Source organism: Aythya fuligula, chromosome 3 (genome assembly GCF_009819795.1).
Source record: "Aythya fuligula isolate bAytFul2 chromosome 3, bAytFul2.pri, whole genome shotgun sequence".
NCBI classification, from domain to species: domain Eukaryota; kingdom Metazoa; phylum Chordata; class Aves; order Anseriformes; family Anatidae; genus Aythya; species Aythya fuligula.
This window is the reverse complement of record NC_045561.1, coordinates 74,264,268-74,283,794: the sequence shown is the minus strand read 5'-3', so window position 1 is coordinate 74,283,794 and position 19,527 is coordinate 74,264,268. Positions and strand designations below refer to the sequence as shown.

General features: G+C 35.4%; 1 protein-coding gene across 1 annotated transcript; it reads right to left on the bottom strand.

Moving 5' to 3' along the window:
- Positions 1-122: 122 nt before the first annotated feature.
- KPNA5 (karyopherin subunit alpha 5) lies at positions 123-19,505 on the bottom strand. Its single transcript, XM_032184625.1, has 14 exons — positions 19,428-19,505; positions 18,019-18,152; positions 15,517-15,618; positions 15,335-15,434; positions 14,446-14,540; positions 13,623-13,754; positions 12,668-12,756; positions 11,419-11,518; positions 9,679-9,842; positions 8,554-8,632; positions 7,410-7,535; positions 6,555-6,682; positions 5,516-5,694; positions 123-3,699 (listed from the first exon to the last, which is right to left on the bottom strand). The coding sequence occupies exons 1-14, from the start codon at positions 19,429-19,431 to the stop codon at positions 3,512-3,514; spliced, it is 1,620 nt and encodes a 539-aa protein (XP_032040516.1). The 5' UTR covers positions 19,432-19,505; the 3' UTR covers positions 123-3,511.
- Positions 19,506-19,527: the final 22 nt, after the last annotated feature.

The window sequence follows — 19,527 nt, the reverse complement described above, 5'->3', positions numbered from 1 at the left end:
CTTTACAGTGCAGAAAACAGCCATTTGGAATTCATTTGCCTCAATGTTGTATTCAAAATTGCATTTTTTCCTAGTTTAAGAAGCCGCATTTATTAAAACATTAAATAAATACAATAGACTTCTGCAAAATAGGTTTTATTGTTTTCTGTATGGTATTTGGAGATTTAACATTCCATAATATTGCATACTACTCATGTGTTTTGTTACAGTAATGGGCCTTTGGCCTGGATTTAAAGATGCACTATTACTATCTGAAGTCAATACAGGTATTTTAGTTTCTACACATTATATGAAGATCTTGTGCTGTAAGTAACTAAAATATCTCATTTGAAATTTCAGTGAACTCTTGAGGTCGAAGTTAAACTTTACATATCAATTGGTAGACCTATTACAAAAGTCCTCAGTTGTAAAATTTCATAACTTTAAACCAACTGAGAAATAATAAGAAAGACAATAGTGCATCTTTTTTATTTTTTTGAAGACAGACCCGACAATAAATATTTTCCAGTTGCAAACTTGTTCTACAGCTAACTTATTTCTGTGCCAACATTATTACTGTTTTCTGATTGCTGCTAGCAACAGTGTTTAAAGCAAATACTAGAAAATTAAAAAGCTGTATGAACCAGTCCTCAGAGAAAAGTGCAATGATGAAGAAATTAGATATGATTCAGTGTATCAAGAGTAGGGAACTGAAAAATAATCTTATGCTTTGCATAGTTGCATAGATTAGCTAGCTGGTATTCACATTTAAGCAGAACAAGTGGTACCCTTTTAATACCAAGACCCCCCAAAACCAAAACCCTGGATTTTGAAACAAACTTTGTAAATAATGGGGCACTTCAGTACATCATAAAATGCCCAAATACTCCCCTGCCTCTCCTATTTTCATGTTCACACCCCTACGTGCAAATGACTACACCAGAGCTGTCCATAAGACATCATCTCTGGCTTTATACTGTTAATTAATGTGCTTTTAAACAAAATATGAAATAAATCCAATGATAAAACAGGAAAGGCCATATCGTATTTTATAGTTTAAAGAATAACTAATGATATATATATATATTTAACTTTAGGGTAAAGCAAGTGTTGAGTTTAATTAATGGTTTCATTAGCCAAAGTCCATCAATTTTAGTTCCCTTTTAAACTACTACACTTAAATATATCAGAGGCATGAAATATATTTTTCTAAATGCATAAAGTGCAGTCACTAACTGTTCACAGATTAATATATCCACAAAAGTGAAGACATTTTTTCAAAACAAATATAATACTTCATATATCCCCTCCTTAAATTTTCAAGTCTTTTAATCAAGATCTTTATAGTTCAGATTTGGTTTAAGTCAGAGGGGCTTATAAATGTAATGTTTACAGGGTCCTCCAAATAAAAGCAGGCACAGCTGGTTATGTAACATTATCAAAACAAGTTTGTTAGACACAATGGAATACCCTGTTACCTGAATAATTTTTATATATTTTTTAAACACTAGAAGAGCATTGGAATTTAGCACTTACTAGTAATCCTGGTAGACTTCCATGATCACTACCCTGTACTTTGAACCAATGGGGGGAAGGAAGGTCAGTATATGAAATCCTAAAACTCTAAGGATAAAAAGGGCACAAATACAATTATCTAATATCTGAAAATTTGGCAGCTGTACTCAGTATTATCACACTACTCAAAATTGTTGTATGCTGTACAAATCTAGGTTTAAAGTGTCATTTGCTAAAATATCTCATTATCCAGAGTTCGTGAAGTAACAGCACTCCTTATATACACACTTCTTACACCTCTAAATTCCAGTAAAAAGACTTCAAAAAGAGGTTTCTTTCTTGCCAGTTACATCTTAGTCAAAACTGACCATTAATCTTAAAAAATCCACTTCAAGTCCCACATTCAAATACAATATAGTATATATTGCTGTAACATCAAAGTGAAACGTCTTAGAATCTTAACTTGCACATACAAAAATTCTAAATATAAAATGATACGGTAAATGATACCACCTTGAACCTGTATTTTTCAGTGCATTAGGATACTGATTAGTGACAAGCACAGTGCCATAGGATAAGTAATTTGGTGTTTGAATTGCAGCTTTTTATGAAGTATGAAATGCTGCCATATTCCAAAGATTTCACTTAACCCAGGAGTTCGATGTTAATACATTAATTACAGGTAAAGAAACATACTTTAGTTAACCCAAAGAATTTCTCCAAATGAGACATACTACTAATATTCCAGAAACACTATATGCAAGTCCAAGCACAGCATACATTTTTCTGTATTCAAAACTGTTGATACCAATATTAGAATTTTGTTTCTTTTAGTGTTTAAACAGCAAACACTGTGTATTGTAGAGCCTAAATATTTAGAATACAGTAACTTCTAGTTAGTTTTGGTGTCCACACACCTAATGCTATTTACAGTACAACAAGTTTTCATTCAGCTGGAGTGATTCTCTATTCATTCTTCACCGCAGTATTTCTAACCAAATGAAAACCGACTTATCTAATTGAAAGAGCAATTCAAGTGGCAGTAGCAGTATTTGGTCAAAAACGTAACACCTACTGTCTCAACTTTTAAGAGGCTACTGTTATTAGAGAGGCAAACATTGCAATGTTTCTCAAACTAAAGTGGTGTTTGGCAGGAGACAGCTGTAAACCATCCGCTTTGTATTTCCAGCTTTGCAGATGACCATCTCTGTCATTCATAATTGCAGCATTCTTGTGGTAACTACAGCAACTGCTTTCACAGCAAAGTACTGTATTTGTGGCTAACTTCTAATGCCATTTAGCAGCTTTAGTTACAGAGCACGCATCAAATGACAAGCAAGCTCTCCGCTGATTCCAATTTGGAAACCTCTGAAACAGTTCTCTTCCCAAATGATTCAGAAATATGTTTGTTATATTGCGTAATTAGCATTATATATATATCTATTATGTCTTTAAATACATTTTATAAATAAATTCCAACAGTGTGTTGTAAAGTAAATAATGTAAGAAGTTTCACAATTTAAATAAATATTTTTCACATTCCAATTCAGCTTCTTACAAGCTCATCTTTATTTCATGCCTTAGTTCTGAAGCAAAGTTTTCGCTTCAATACAAGAGGTAGATTTGATAGACTGGGCAAGTCAAGCCTACTGCCAAAAACACAACTGTCAGTAACTGTATTGCTAATATGCAGTTTGAGACTACATGAAAGAGTCAGAACCACTGCCTAAAATCCTACCGAGTCTTAGCTTAACAGTTCTTGTTAAATCACATTTAAATGCTTTACTTTAGACATTACTCACGGTTGTTTTCTGTACATATGAGAATGAAAAAAACACAAATACAAAACAAAGAACAGTTGTATCTAACAATATATAAAAGTGCATGAGCTGCTTTCTTCATCTATTTCTGCAAAACATACTCAACTTCTCTAACTTTGGCCATAAAGAAAAGACCTTTAGAAAAAAAAAAAAAACTACATGTGTTTACATTTTATGCTTGTCTTCACTTTAATAGTTTACAGCTGAAATCCCTCCATTGGAGCCTCCTGCTGTTGGAACACAAACTGCTGTTGAATTTCATCCACCTGAGGTGCAATACTGGAATCCTCTTCTTCAACACCAAAGTAATGCTCTATGAGTTCAAAAGCCTTTTGGTAGATTTCTTGGTTTTCATGCCTCTGAAGAAATTCAATTTTATCAAGTCCTAAATTCAAAACAAAACATTTTCAAAATCTAATTGCTTCAGAAGAATAATGAATGCAAAGGCTAATGTAAGTACGAAGACTTAGTGGTGGTACTCACATTAAAATAAAAAGGCAACCCCAAACCATCTAAATTAATTCAATATCAATGATCTTCACACATAATTGCTTTTTTCCTCTCTCTCCATTCTTTCTGCCAAGTAATATGCCTTTTCTTCCATGCTAAATGATCCTAATGGATAAATTAAGGAATACCTTAACCCATGTATTTCTAGGTTTAATTTTTTGCAGCACCTTCTGCTGTTCAAACTGGTTTTAAAACTATAGCAAATGAGTAGCAGTTAAGATGCGACGGCAGCTACCCTTTCTAAAAAGAAGCATTCCTTATGTACAAAGAAAGCAAAGTAGGGAGTCAGGATAACACACTGCTTCCTGTAGCAATTTCCAAAATCCCCATTTCTTTTCTTTTACTCCTGCAGTCTTCCACAACTCTAAATTCTATCTCCTGTTATGGAGGTGTCTCTGGGCACAGCCTGTTACTTTTTTTCAAATTTAGTTCTATGATTTGAAAATGCTGTCTTTTCCAAAGACTTATCATTTGCAAGCTGGAGGGAATAACCTCTGCTCTGCTGGCAGAAAAGTGCCTGGAGGTGAGTTAGGTTAGGACTCAGAACTCCTTTCTAGCTGTTTAAGATAACTCAGTTTTCATTTATGTTGGATTAGGAAGAGCTTGTAAGAAACCCTTCCAATGAAAACAGACGACAAAGAAATAAGGGTGATGTCATCAGCTGTTTCCCCTACCGAACTTGTTCTACTCTACAGTTTCAGTTGCCTACTCAACTAACAACAAAAAAAGGAACTAAACATTCAGTAGGTGAAGTTTTGAACAGACTCAAGATCTTGACAAGAATAAATTCCTTTAAACTCTCCAATACTTATTCCTCTTATACATTAGATTGCAAAAGTATGTTCTTCGGGTATGCATGATTTTAGAAATACAACTCCTTAACAGGGAATTCAGATTTACTGGTTACTTTGCAGAAAAATTAGTACTATCTAGTCAGATGTAACATAGCATCAGCTATTAACAGTTCTAGCTGACTGAAACACAAACACCTACCAATTCCTTTCTCATCAGAAACTACAAGATAAGCCTCCATAAATAATGCTGGATTCATTAGGAGCCAGTTTTAACAAAAATTTTGTTAAATCAGCAGTATCCAGTCATTAAATTCTACAAATGCAATTTTAGTTTTGATAATCTGCTTTTAATATGCGGTTTAACTCCAAGTCTTAGAAAAATAACAAACAAAAGAACAGAAAAAGGTACTTTCACAAAAAACCAGAAGCTTAGTAATTTTATCATCTGAAGTGGATTCTTGCTAGTACTGATATTTACTACACTAAGAAGTTGTTGACTTTGTGAAGAAGTAAAACAAACTTTGATCTCTCATCCCTATTGGTAATGAAACTACCAGACAGGATTATATACTAAACTATATTTTGGGATTGGGCGATAGTTTTGCAAACCATGGTTCCAATAGACTAGAAAACCTACCTGTTCGTTAAATATTTCTGAAAATGTTTCACTTAAGGCACATTTCAGAAACTGACTGCAGACAAAAACATCTTAACATTTTCTGTATTTAATCACTTTTCCCACCATGCTGTTATTTTTTTTAGTCATTTAATGTCCACTTATGCTTGAAAAGAAGAAATATTACATTAAACTCACCTACAAATTTCAAAATGGTTCATAAGGGATTTAGAGCCCAAAATATAGAAATTTAGGTGTGCAGTTTTAAAGTAATTTCTTACCATATGCTTCCTCTATAAGGGCACAATAAGGATTAATGCCCATTCCATTTTGCTTAGACTCCTGCTCTCCAAGACGCAGAATATTTTCAAGTCCATTCAAAGCCACCTGTACTATTTTTGAATCCATCACAGTCAGGAGGTCACAAAGAGGCTTGGTACAACCTAGTGCGACTAAATACCTTTAGAACAGCAGAAGAACAAAAGGGGTTAGGGGAGGTGGGGGAAGGAGGACTGATAAACCAGTAGTTTTATTCTGATATACTACTCTCACACACATTGGTTATTATTTTGTCAAAAAAAAGTCTGAAATAAAAATTTTCTAAAACCTTAGTCTGAAATACAATTAATACTCTACTTTATCCTAATGGGAAAATTTGATATGCATATTCGTAACTGGACTTTCAGGCTTTTAAATTTTAATATTTTATACTGTCATTTCAAGATGAACTACTGACTCAAATTGTTTAGTATGTTAGTGGCATTCAGAAAAACTAGAGAGCATTTTATTCCGGTTATTCAAGAAATCCACTCTTTGTAGTATTTTTAATGGCCACGGAGAGTAGAATTTTAATTAAACTCCATTTTGGAAAAAACACAGGTATCTGCTTTAATGTAACATTGACAGTGACTTTAGAGTGTGCAAAGAAAACATTAAATTTGCTGAAGCCTCTCCACAGAGAGATGCAATCCAACTGCATAAGTTTTCTAAACAACTCTCCCAAGGCTTTCAATTTCCAAACACTGAAACTGTTCATTAACTGTTGAAATTGTGTCTGACAACATAATACAAACTCTGTAAAATAACTTCATGAAGGCTTTAGGCATAACACCCCTGAAACCAAATGGCTTCAGTCAATTTATCAATTCTACTGCATATATTCTACTTATCTTTCTGAGCTTCTAGGTGATTGTCAATGTACACAGAGCTTCAAGAAATTAGTTTGCAGGTTTTTCTTGCTCGTTTGTTAGGATTCAATTGCAGGAAAAAAAATGCCTCAGAAAAGGTACTTAGGCAGAAAAAACACATACACAATCTTACCTAATCTGTTCAGGGGTTCCTCCTGACGTTGCATTAGTTATGGCCCATGCTGCTTCTTTTCTGGTGCGAAATTCAGCTTTCTGAAGAATTTCAATCAATATTGGAAAAATATTTGCATCTATAACAGCCTAAGAGATAAAATGAGGACATTTAATAATAATTACTAAAGATTGAGTATACAAAGAGCAAGAAGATCAATACCCTCACTACAGAAGTCAGTAATGCCTCTTCATAGCAAAAGAAACGCTGTTTTGTTAGAAGGCACCACACTAATTAGAAATGCTAAACCGAAATTCTAACTACTCTAACATTGCAATTTGTTGGCTTCTCTCTGGTGAACAGTTGATGACCTTTTTACTGGATAGACCTGTTAAAAGATCATGTAACATAAGCTCTAAATCTGAGTTTTTGAATTGGAGATCAAGCTTCACTCGATCTCAGCAAAAGTTTGGCCATTTTATTCAGGTTTGTCATCTCCATAGAAAAGACCATTTCTGTAATTGGAGACTGTATAACATTTTCATCTCTAATTCAAGGAGAATTAAAAAAATCATACTGAAATGTATTCCAATTCTGATTTCTCATTTTTGTCAAACAGAACCTTTTTTTCCAGGAAATTCCAGACACCTAGAGAAACCGGCAGGATTTCATAGTTAACGACAAGGTAATTCAGTACTGATGACATCATCCAATTTCAGCCAAATGCTCAACATTTCCCAATAGGTGGAATTGGTAGAATTGTCCTTTTCACACAAACTAGTCCAGTGAAACATTCCAATTTTTTTAAAGTAAAATTGCTTATTACTTTAATAACAGGTATATTACAATGTATAACAATGCTTTTACAAGCTATACCTGAATCTGAGCTCTATTTCCTGCAGTAATATTAGAAACAGTCCAGCAGGCTTCTTTCCGAATAGATTCCTTGGGACTACTAAGCAAGTGCAAGAGACAGGGTAACGCAGAGCAGTTCAGAATCACCTAGAAAAATTTGAGAATTGAAAATTGTTTTGTATGTATATGCATATATAAATCACGTTATGGATAACTTCATAAGAAATGTATTTTGCAACACATTTACACTACTTAGAAGTATGAAAGATAACATCCTGCAAAATTAAAATGCTCAATATGGTAGTGTTTGAATAGACAATCCAATTGGATAGATAAATTGGAAAGAATGCCCTCAACTAAGTTAACACCAGAAGAATAAAGACAGGAAGGCTATGTAAGGCTGTTTAAGACTTGAGTATCAACTTTTACACCACCAAGAACTGTAAATTTTATTTGTTCAGTTGCTTGCTCACTTGTTTTTAAAGCAACAGATATTTTCTATTTAAGTCTTTAGTGAAGTCCACTCCCAAAGAGCTTAAAATAAATTATGTAATTAACTGATTTCATTATTTACCCTCTACTCTAGTACTATAAGCCTTTTAAGCACAATTTTCTTCAAAAAAGGACCTTAATTTTCCTGCATAGCTTCAAGCTCAATTCTGTTTTTTAGGATTAAAAAATAAATATTTATAACAAATTGCATCAGTCGGTTTGTCATACAAATAGATACCATGTATCATACATACAAAATTCAAGGACAAATCAAGTATGAGTATTGCTTCCAAAAAATGAGAACTCTGACTACATTTGAATACCTGAAAAAGGGAATTAGAATGGAAAAGTGAATCCCAACTAAGGGAAAAAAGTTCTTTTCCTTATCAACGGAAATCAGCATTCAATGTTGCATACAGAAATGAAGTAATCTGCTGCACACGGTGCTGTAAGAAAATGTTCATTCTTGCAGTAATTTAACGATTAAAATACCAGTTCAAACTGACTGCCAAATTAACAGCATAGATTTGGACAGAGTTTCCTTCACTGATGCACACAAATAGCTGTATTAGGTGTGTATTTTATTGCAAGCTTTTAAAAAAATAATTTATACAAAGATTTGTAACCATTTTTCTTCCTGCCAACTTATTTTTCTTTAATGAATTAGTCTTACCTGTGTTTGAATATCATCTCCCGTAACAATATTTCCAACTGCTCTTAATGCAGGGGATACCACCTTGTAATCATTATGCCTGGAGAGAAATATTGCTTGGTATTACCAAGTGCTACAGCATAATTTTGCATTTTCAGTGAACAAATGTTTACTTCAGGTACTAAATTTTTAGTTATAGAGAAAACAGCATTATTTTGTCCTATTTAACCAAGTTTAAGAAATGCAACCAAAGAAAGGGCACCTCTGTGGAATGACAAAACAGAGTAATTTATCTGTTCAATAGACTCACTTCACCCAGCTCAATTATTGAATACAATACTGGAACCTGCATCATCCACAGAAAGTGTGTACTAAAACTTAGCAGCCCTCTTTTGTAAGAGAACTTTCCCCTTTTGTAAGTCAATAATCTTAGAAACCCGTATCTGAAGCCCCCATTCCCACATTCAAGTATATGGTATGTAGGGGAAGAAAACCTATTCAGCTGTCCTACAGCATCTACACAAGAGAAAGCAACCTCGCCCTCTCCTGAGAGCTGTACAAATGAGCTTTTCACAGGGAATTGTGCTAAACTGTCAGTGTTGGGAAGTACCATCTCTGACCTACTCTGTAGTCCCCACGTAAACACAGGAACTTAGTCTCCCTTTCTAGGAAAATAACAAACCATAAAACAAACATACTGGAATAGTTCAAAAGCAGCCCAAGCCTGTCTCTAGACTTTGTGAGTTCAAAAATTCTTTCAACTACATCTCCTAGAAAGGTAAGGAAACAAAATATAACAACATTAAAACACTTGAGCTGAGAAATTTAGTTACAATTAAAGCTTCATCTTCAGTTGTCACCTTCCTATTCTTCCACGTAAGTGAAATTATGTAGAAGAATTATTTTTTTTTTTGAAATATAAAAGACTACTTTAGAGAAAGCATTTTTCATTGTTTCATTGATTCCTGGAAAATTTCCAGGAGTCAAGAAACCTAGCAAGCAAGTGAAAAGGTGTCAGACTGAAATCAAGCTCATTATGCCTCATGAAATAAATTCAAGTGAATTCAAGTGAAAAAACAAAACTAAGTTTGAACTCCTTAATATTAATATCACTATAGGACAGTTAATGGCGAAGAGGGGACTTACATCAACAACTCCACCAATCTTCGACACACTCCAGAATCAATAACAGCTTGGATTTTATCATTAGGTCCATCTGAAAGGTAAGAGAGGGCCCAGCAAGCATCTGCTAATACATCCGGGTCACTGCTAAACAACAGTCTTGATAAAACATTTAAGCAAGGAGCAACCTAGGTTAAAGAAAAATGTTGCAAAATTCAGTGTTTTATATTTTTAATCTTTCAGAGAACATTCTGAAAAGGAATAACTCTGCAAAACTATTTACTGCCAAAGCACATGAGTTCAATAATGAACTAGGACCTAGGTGAAACATATCCTGATTAAACAAGATAACCAAATCAAATTGGTGGATTGGCTAAGTTTTTAAGAGACTACTTATTTATATACCTAGTGTAGTATCTACGTAATTGCACAGCTTAAAACAAAACCTACTTTTACATGTAACTAGATGATCAGAAATTACTGATCCTTTTTTAAAATCACTTAGAGAATAGAAATTCACAGTAACAATGCTTTTTGATATAGAAGTACCAGACGTTATTTATAATAACCAGTTTACAGTTGTTTTAACATAAAGAATCTCAGAGTAAAATCAACATTCACTGGAATAAATCAAATAAGCTATGGCTAACCTAATTTCAACTGTTAGCCCTGACCCTCATGTCCTCCACACAAACATATGGAGCAAACTGAACCAGACCATCTTACTATCAGTTGAAACCTGACATGTTTTAGCTATACAGATGAATCTCACAATCTCACACTCTTTGTAGAACTTAATTCTTTACCTTGCCTTGGTTATACAATTCAGCCTCCTTTATGTATCCAGCTGGTGCTATTGAAGTTATTCTTACTAGCAGCTACCCACAGGCTATCCTTTTTCCAACAAGGTTAAAAAGGTTTAAGCAGCAAGAAACCTTGCTTTTTTGCTACTGGAACAAAATACTACTTACATATATAAAAATTGGGTAGAGCAATAGCGAGGTGATTAATTGACATCAGAGATCCCCCTTCCTGTTAACCTCTCTCCAAGAATTTTTAAGTAGCAATAACAGTAATCACTATTCCCTAACTTTCAGCACGTTCTCTCCAAATTACCTTTAATGAGTATTTAATATTGGCCTAATCTACCATAATATCCAGTGTTCAATTCTATCTTATATTGTCACTAACATTACCAGAAATTAATTTCATACTCAAAATAAGAAGCTAATACCTCTACTAGTCTTTACATCACTGCCTTCCTAACTGGAGAGAGGTGGAAGTGGAGAGCATATAAGCAAATGACCTCTATCATAGCAGTCTGAATTAATTCAATTTTCTGCTCTGTGACTACAAGAAATACCTTATTTCTGCAGCATGAACTCACATCTTATTAAGCAACCATAAAATTAATAAAGAAGAAAAGCTTTAGTTATAACTCACATCCTCTAAAAAGTTCTGGAGAAAACACAGCTCAAAGGGGTTTGGTCCTCACTGAATTACTTGTCCATCATTTCATAGCAATGAATGACTACCTGCATCTGACTAAGTAAGATCTCAGGCTTTTAAGTAGTTTAATTTTTTTTGCCTGACAGGTGTCAAAGTAGATGATTTTGTGCAGATACAAGAGATGGACAAAACTGTGTGATCACACTGACGAGATAAAATCAAGTCTATCTCCAGATTCAAAGATTGTGTCTAACAACATATTACAAATGTAAATCTTCATTTTTCTGATTTCTTGAAATGAGTACTTCATTATACCTTACTGAAGTCTGGAGGTGGATTCTTTCCTCTACAGAGATTTGAGAGCGCCCAGACTGCATTTCTAGTTGTTGTAAGACGATTTGAATTTGTTAACAGTCTGTCAAAGAGATGCAATAATATTAATTAAAAAATAGTCGCTTTTCATTGAAAAAGTTACGTCTTTTTCTCTTCTATTATTACCAACAATGCCTCATAACAGGAAAAAAATCCTATTATTGGGTACTAGTTTCAATTTGTTTCTCTTCATAGCTGACATGATGCAAGTATTCTCTTAGAAGGGACAGAATATTTTGTATGGACGTCTCATTCCTAAATCAAGTATATATGCATATAAAGCAAAGCACTGCTCAGGTGGTAAATCGTTTAATCTTTTCAGATAGGGAATCTGGAAACACAATACACCTTCAAGTTAACTTTGATGTTTTCATTCAGAAGATGAAATTAATAATTTTTAAAAGGGTCCATAAAATATCAGAACTTAAAAGACCTAAAAAAAAACAAAAAACACACTAATGTTTTACTGTTTTTGCTGAATAGACTGTGAAAGATTCAATACCTGAAAAATCAGGTTCACTTTCAGATACATACCAAATTGTTTGAAATCTTTAAACCCTTAAGTCTTTGAGGAAGATAATTTTAAGCTATTTTACAAATGTTTTATATATTATTTATATTATTTTTTATTATTTATTATTATTTTTATTTCAAGCAAGAATAAATTGAAGAGTATTTGTGTTGGGTGAAGTTTTTCCCTGCAATGAAGCTCCTTTACATCTCGTTATAAGTGTACAGTAAATACTGGAACAATAATCCTAGTGGAACCTTCTGGTGTAACAACTAGTCCACACAGCTCATCTCAACAACCAAATAGACAGCAGGACTGGAGCTTGGAGCTACTGGACAAGAGTAGGGAAGCCAGGGAGGACAGCCTACCGCACAACCAGCTGGAATCACAGAAACATACGTATGACTTAAACCACCTCTCTCCCAGTCTACATATCCAGAACTCTGAAAGAATTCCACACATCACAGAAACTTCATACTAGTGATATGAAACTATTCTCTTTTTGCAGATATTTGAAAGCTTCTAGTCACAGATGAATTAAAGATATACACGAAGCTCAGATAATCCAAAATGTTAGGCTCATAGAAATAAAACGAGAAATATTCTCAATTTAGCAAGAACCTTAAAGTTTTAAGTTGAAGTTTAGCATTACCTATATCAGTAACAATTTGAAATACTTACTCCAAGAGTGGTGGTAATATTCCACAGTTTAAAACAAAGTCTCTGCATTCTGCATTATCACCAGCAATGTTACCAAGAGCCCACACTGCCTTAAAAAGTAAAGCACCCAAGTGAGTTTATACACGCTTGCAAATCAACATTTACAGATAATGTAAGTATTTTTACAGCAAATGCTATGGAATCATGAAAGTCTGCAGCATCACTCTGACTATAAAATTTCAGAAGACTACTGATTTATATAGGACTTTGTGTAAGTTCACAAAAAAAAATTACCTACATTTGAAGTTATACTTTCAAGAAAACAGAGTCTTCTGTTCTGAAAGTACACTGATTTAGATGCTTTTCAATAAAAAACATATATAAAATCTTTTCAATAGTTACATTTGCTCACTATGCATTCACTGATGTACTAAAGCTGGCTCAAAGCTGCACACAATGTTTAAGGAATTAAAAAGTTAAATCACTAACTTAAATTTTCAAACATTCCAAACTCATGCTAAATAAAAGCCAGTAAGTTGCAGCCTCTCTTAAACATAAAAAGAAATAAAGAAAAACAAACAAGCCAAAAAAAAAAAAAGATTAATGAAGACTGTAAAACAATAAGGTAGAAGGATATAGGAAATTAAGCTGCATGGAAACTTAGAAAAAAAATCCACAAACATTGTTTTCTACTACATTTTTTGTATTTTTGTGTTTTAGATCCTCTCAGCCTATAAATAGCACAAGAAGTGAGGTGCTTTTAAAAGTATTCAGTAACATAAAATAAAAAACAGGTTCAAAGGGACTTGAAAGAAACAGGGAAAAAATAGCATGAGGGAAAGAAATACACTGAAGGTGAATTCCTATCTTTCTGGAGCCAGATCAGTAAAATGGAACTCAAGACCTCTTTAACCAGACAAAAAAAAAATTCATAAATTAATTTTATAGTTACAAAACACTGAAAGGAAACAGTTACCTGCTCCTGGACATCTTCATGTTCTGAACTAAGCAACTTAATAAAAATTGGAACAGCTCCAGTTTCAATTACGACTTTGGTGTGTAGAAAAGTTCCAGAGGCTATGTTTGTCAAAGCCCAAGCTGCTTCAAACTGTTGAGGAGCAGAAAGAATACTATCTCAAACAACTCAGCATAAAAAATAATAAATTCACTGAAAACAGTTTGACATGAGAGTTTCAGAGGTGACTTTTCCAACTTTTTTCCTTTCCACTGCAATGTGGTTATTACCGTTATTTTCTTCTATGGAAACTACCATAATCTTTACTGACTGGCACAAATTCCTTTTGTTTATGCTACATACAGTTGAATTATTTGTTCTAATATCCACGAGCACCAGGCCGAAGTGCGATTTAGCTGGCTACCAGAAATAGGCAATTACTGATTACACCTATCACACGTTATTTAATTTTCTTCTAAGAATTTAGCCTTTTGGTTTCATGTATTTTTACAGCTAAAATTTCACGAAAGAAAAAAGGTACTACGCTATACCCAAAACATAAAGCAGATTCCACTCACACATCAACGCTGATGCTCTCAATACACCACTCTCTTGAGCAAAGCCTGTTTTCCACATCCAAGAATTTGACCAGCTGAATACATCACCCTAAAGACTACTGTGAAATTCACAAGTTGGGCCACAATTTCAGTGGCAATAATTAACGCTTCAGACAACTAAAACTTACAGCTTGGATATACAAAAATAATTTAATTATGCTTTCCAAAACTGTTATGGATGTTTCTAATCCCATTCCGAACCATAAATTAGTACCAGCCAAACTCACCTGCAGTGTGTAATTCTCATTCCTCTCTAGAAATTTCACAAATCTCTGTACTACTCCTGGTTTTTGGATGACTTCATCTATGGGTGGATTAGGTTCTAGATTACAAAAACAAACATATTTGCGCAAGTCTAATGGAAAAGACCACAGACATTATTTTTTCAGTACGACACAAAGCAAGAATATGATTCTCAGGAAGTTCTTACCATAAACGTTTAGCAATCATTTTAATCTCAAAAGAGAGAACTAAATTTTTGGCTTCAGAAGACTGCTGGATCATCTCCATGAAGTGCTATAATTCGGTAAACACCCTATTGTGTATAATAATAGTAACACACACAATTACCCATTGGCATGTTAGTAGCTTGTTACAACACTGTTCCTTCAATCAGGAACTCAGATCAGCAGTTACTGTTACATACTACTTTATATGAACAAACATACCCTTGTACAGCAGACTGTACAAATACCAGCATTAAAGACTGCTGGTCTATTTATTTAACGTCTTGAATTTTAAGAACAACAAAGTTAACACCATTCTTTGACAGGCACATCACTTTTACCCCCTCAAACACAGAACTAGAATCAGAAATTCAATCACTGACACAAGCACTAAGTACTGTTAGTGAGCAGTTTGTTACTGCCCTGGACACTTTAATCAAAGCATCCTTGCCTTTGTTACTTTGCCTGAAAAATTTAACATTAGAATAATGATGTCTTTTGTATTTAGCCATTAGGTTTGAATGGATTTGTTAATGCTTTGCTATAAACAACACTTGAAGCATCAGCAAACTATTTTAAAGTGAAACAAAACTACATGTTAACTGATTCTATATGACTAGCAATCATAACAACATAGAAATAAACAAACAAAAAAGCAATGTTTACATACCTTTAGATAGCAATTTTCTGAATTTCTGAGTTGCTGTGAGCTGCTGATCAGGATCATCTGAGAAAATCATCTGCACCATATCTACTGTAATAACTTCTTCCTAGAAATGAAAGGAGGACTTCTTAGGTCTAGTACACAGCACATAAACAGCTAATATTCTAAATATATTCTAGAGTAATTACCTCTGGAATAGGTACAGTAGAACTGACATCAGGATCCTGAATTGGACTTTCTACCATAGATTCTTCATTTCCCGGGAGAGAAACATTTCGGCGTTTAAACAACTGAACAAAGAAAAAAATGTTGGGAATATCTCAAAACTTAGCATAGAAAGGGTACTGATGACTTGAGCAAATGTTTCCACCAATATTAGCCAAAGTGTTTCAACTACTCACCTTCCCAATCATCCATGCAAACAGCTGAGTACAGTAAAGTTTGAAGAACAGAAAGGAGAAAAACACACCTATACATAAACAGCACTGTAAGCCTCGAGGGAAACCCTCAAGTTCTTTTTTAATTAGAAAAGATCTATAAATGTCTCAAATGTAAGAAAAAGAATCATAGAACATCCCAAGTTGGAAGGGACCCACAAGGATCATCGAGCCCAACTCCTGGTAGACACAGGTCTACCCAAAAATTCAGACCACATGACTAAGAGCATAGTCCAAATGCTTCTTTAACTCCAGCAAGCCAGATGCAGGTCTTCCATTGTTTTATCCCTCATAATTCTTTATACATGTATTTAAGCAGAAAATAGTATTCCACAAGCTACTTCGTTCGTAGGCCAAAATCATCAACACAGAGCCACAGTCTGTGTTTCAGCACATCACATTCTGTTAAAGGGGGAAAGTCTAAACTCTATGTACCTATGTACCTACATCTAGCACACAGTTTTAGAAAAAATAAAATACTTTTAATATAGTTGGAGGAAAACATGGTATAATTTCAAGGTGAACTTTCGAATTATGTAACCTTAAATGTTTTGTGTGTCCAAAAATCACTTTGGCTTCATGAACTGACTATGCTTAAAATACATACCTGCACTGTAGTGTTTAACAGGCTATACTTAATGAGTGCCTCATCATTTTCTGGCATGCAAACATAGCATTCATTACCCTGTTTTCTTCCAGAAACCAAACCTATTTATTATTTTGTTTAGTCCTGAATCCACTACTACACTTACAGTCTGTAATAATCAATAATTCTAAGACTATGATGTTGGTATCCTTAAAAAATAAACATGAGAATCCATGGAGTGTCTCAGATTTCACCTCTAAGCATAACAGTGAAACCTCCTACTAAGTTCTGAAGAACATTTTGTCCTGAAAGTTGTCTATAGATATCTACATTTCAGCTGTCACATATGCCCAAAACTGTGTAAGCAGCTCCACGTTTATATCTAGCCATACAAACAGGAACCTAAAACAAAGCATTATCTCCCTCATTCAACACATTTCTGGATTGGGCACAAACCTAGGCACTAAACAACTGCAGAATCCTGGACACAAACAAGTTTTAATTACATTTAAATCCACAAATGGAAGAAGAAACAATATTCCTCTTTTTAGAGGACCAGCTGTTCTTTCTAACATTCAGCAATGACAAGCAAGATCCTGCTTGAAACATAAACTGTTTTTTGTTCAGGAACACGGCCTATCTACAATTTATAACTTTTACTGGAGCAAAACAGTCTCTTTTCCCTGCATAAACTTGTTCCTGACAGTGCAAAAACTGCTGACAACACTAGTCTAACGATTAAGATTAAGGTATTCTCATTCTCACTGTTACAAAAACCAGCATGGGAAACAACCCCTTTATTTATATATAAAATTTAACTATGTAGTATTTATTACAAAATTCACAAAACTTTCACCAGAAGCTGCAATTCAGATGAATTCATTCACAGATAAATACTCCAGTAGGATTCTACTTCCTTTTCTTACCTATCTGACCCAACTAACACAAATTCTTTTTCCAAGCAGTAGCACCACTCTCCCAGGAGAAAGGTAAGCATTCCCGCCTCAGAGGAGACTGTAGATCAGTGCCTGGGACACTCTCTAGGTGTTGGGAGACACAAGTCTGCCACTTTAGACCAAGCAGAAAAACAAACTGTATTCCTCACTTTCCAGACAAACTACTAAACACTTTGGAAAAGGAACTACCACCAACCATAACACTATATAATGTACTCGGATCACTAATAATTCGGTAAGGACAGCTGCAAATATTAGAAAAAGAGAGTCTAGAGACCGCTATTTTGTTGGCTACTTTACTAGGCTACTGATAAAAGCCCTTGAACAACCTGAAGTACAGCTTCAAAGATGAAAGCTGCCCTCACCCCTAGCACTACATCTTTGGTCCAAACTCTAGAATGGAATCCAGGTTTTCTGATCCTTATTAGATACAAGGGTATCTTTCAGCCCAGTCCTACATGTCTAAACCTAGATTAGAGATTAAATTTAAGCCACAGGTATCTCCTCGTGTACCCTTCTGATTTAGAAGGGCCTCGGCTCACTGTTTTTGCTTTATGATCTGACTGAGAGGTACCTGGTGCTCCCCAAGATTGCACAGAAAACCTCATGCTTTGGATTCTGCTTCACAGGAAGAATCTAGTCAAGGCCTTTCACATATGTGAATTTAATTTCACAAGCACTTAACAGGCAACAGTTCATGGAGGTGCTTACCTGTTCTTCCCTTTTCTGTTTCCGAAGCTGGATTCCTTCCTCTTCTCTTCGTCTGCGCATTTCTTGAGGATTAAGTGCATTATTCTTGTAGCTTTTCATTCTGAAGTTATCCTTCCCCGGGCTTGACATGTTGTCTATTAAAGAGAAAGAATTACTTCAAGAGGACAAGAAAGCAAACCTGCCATCTCCTGTGCTACAGAAGTATCTAACAACACCTATATGTACACCTGTAGCTGTTGGCAATATCCAGTTCGTCAACAAAAATCTCCAAGAGAGAAATCAGAGAAAAATCTTTGCCTAGACAGTCATTTCTAAACTGCAGATTAAATTGCAGGTCATCTCAGCGATCAGACGCTTCATTAAGGGGCATAAGCTAGTGCCAGATGAAGTTACTGATCTTATGAGCAAACTGTAAATTTTTACACAGTAAAAGCAAAACCACTATTTTGCTGAATTTTGACATAGATTTGAAGGAACTGTCAGCAAGTACAGGAGCTTGTTTTTCCCTCTCAGAAAGTAGACATCAAGTGTATTCAAAAATAAGGGCAAATCCTAGAAGAAAACCTGCAGTAATTACTGCTTCATTTAACATCCCACTGCACTGCTTCTTTTTTTTTTTTTTTAATGCCAATTGCACAAACAAAGCAGGATCTAAGGGTTATGCTAAGTCTCCTTTTAATCTGTATACAGAAAAAAACTCTACAGAAAAAAGGGGGTCAGCAGCACCCAGAAAGGCATACCCTTTTCAATTCTAAGTTAAAAAAAAAATTGGCTCATTTTAATTAACATCTCTTTTGATGTATAAAGAGGACGGGAATCTGCCCATCATTTCAGACGCATCAGTTGTGGAAAGATAAAAGCGATACAACGTGATCTGTCACCAAAATGATCAAACTGACTGAAGAAAGGTTGTTAATAACCCAGTGCTAATTTTCAAAGCTAGAACCGAAGCCTTCATCTGAGGAATAATTAACCGTCAAAAATACGGTTCAAGACTCCAAGCAAACTCAGTCGTATGAAATTCTTTCACAACAAGACCACATGCAGAAGAACACCTGAACTACACTTTTACAGCTGTGCCACACGGCTCTGTCAACTTCCGCAGTGAGACTTGTCTTTTTATTTGCAATAGCAGCAGTACCGAGGACTGCTTAGTAACAAACACAGGCTGGAAACAGGCCCTCAGCACGGCCCCCCCCCACCTGTCGCGCACCGCCCCGTTACCGGCCCGACCCCCCCGGCCGAGCCGAGCCGAGCCGAGCCGAGCCCGGCTCCCTCAGCCCGCTGCCCTCTCCCCTCCCCTCGCAGCAGCCTCCGACCCCTCCCCGGCAGGACGCCCGCCCCGCGCCAGGGGCGCACAGCGGCTCCCGCAGCCCCTCACCCCCGCGAGGCGGTGAGCGGGGACTCACCCATCGAGGCGCAGCCGCTCGGCGCCCGCCGCCTCCACAGGAGAAACGGCGCCCGGCTCCCGGCGTAAGATGGCGGCCGCCGCCCCGCCCGGGGGCGGGC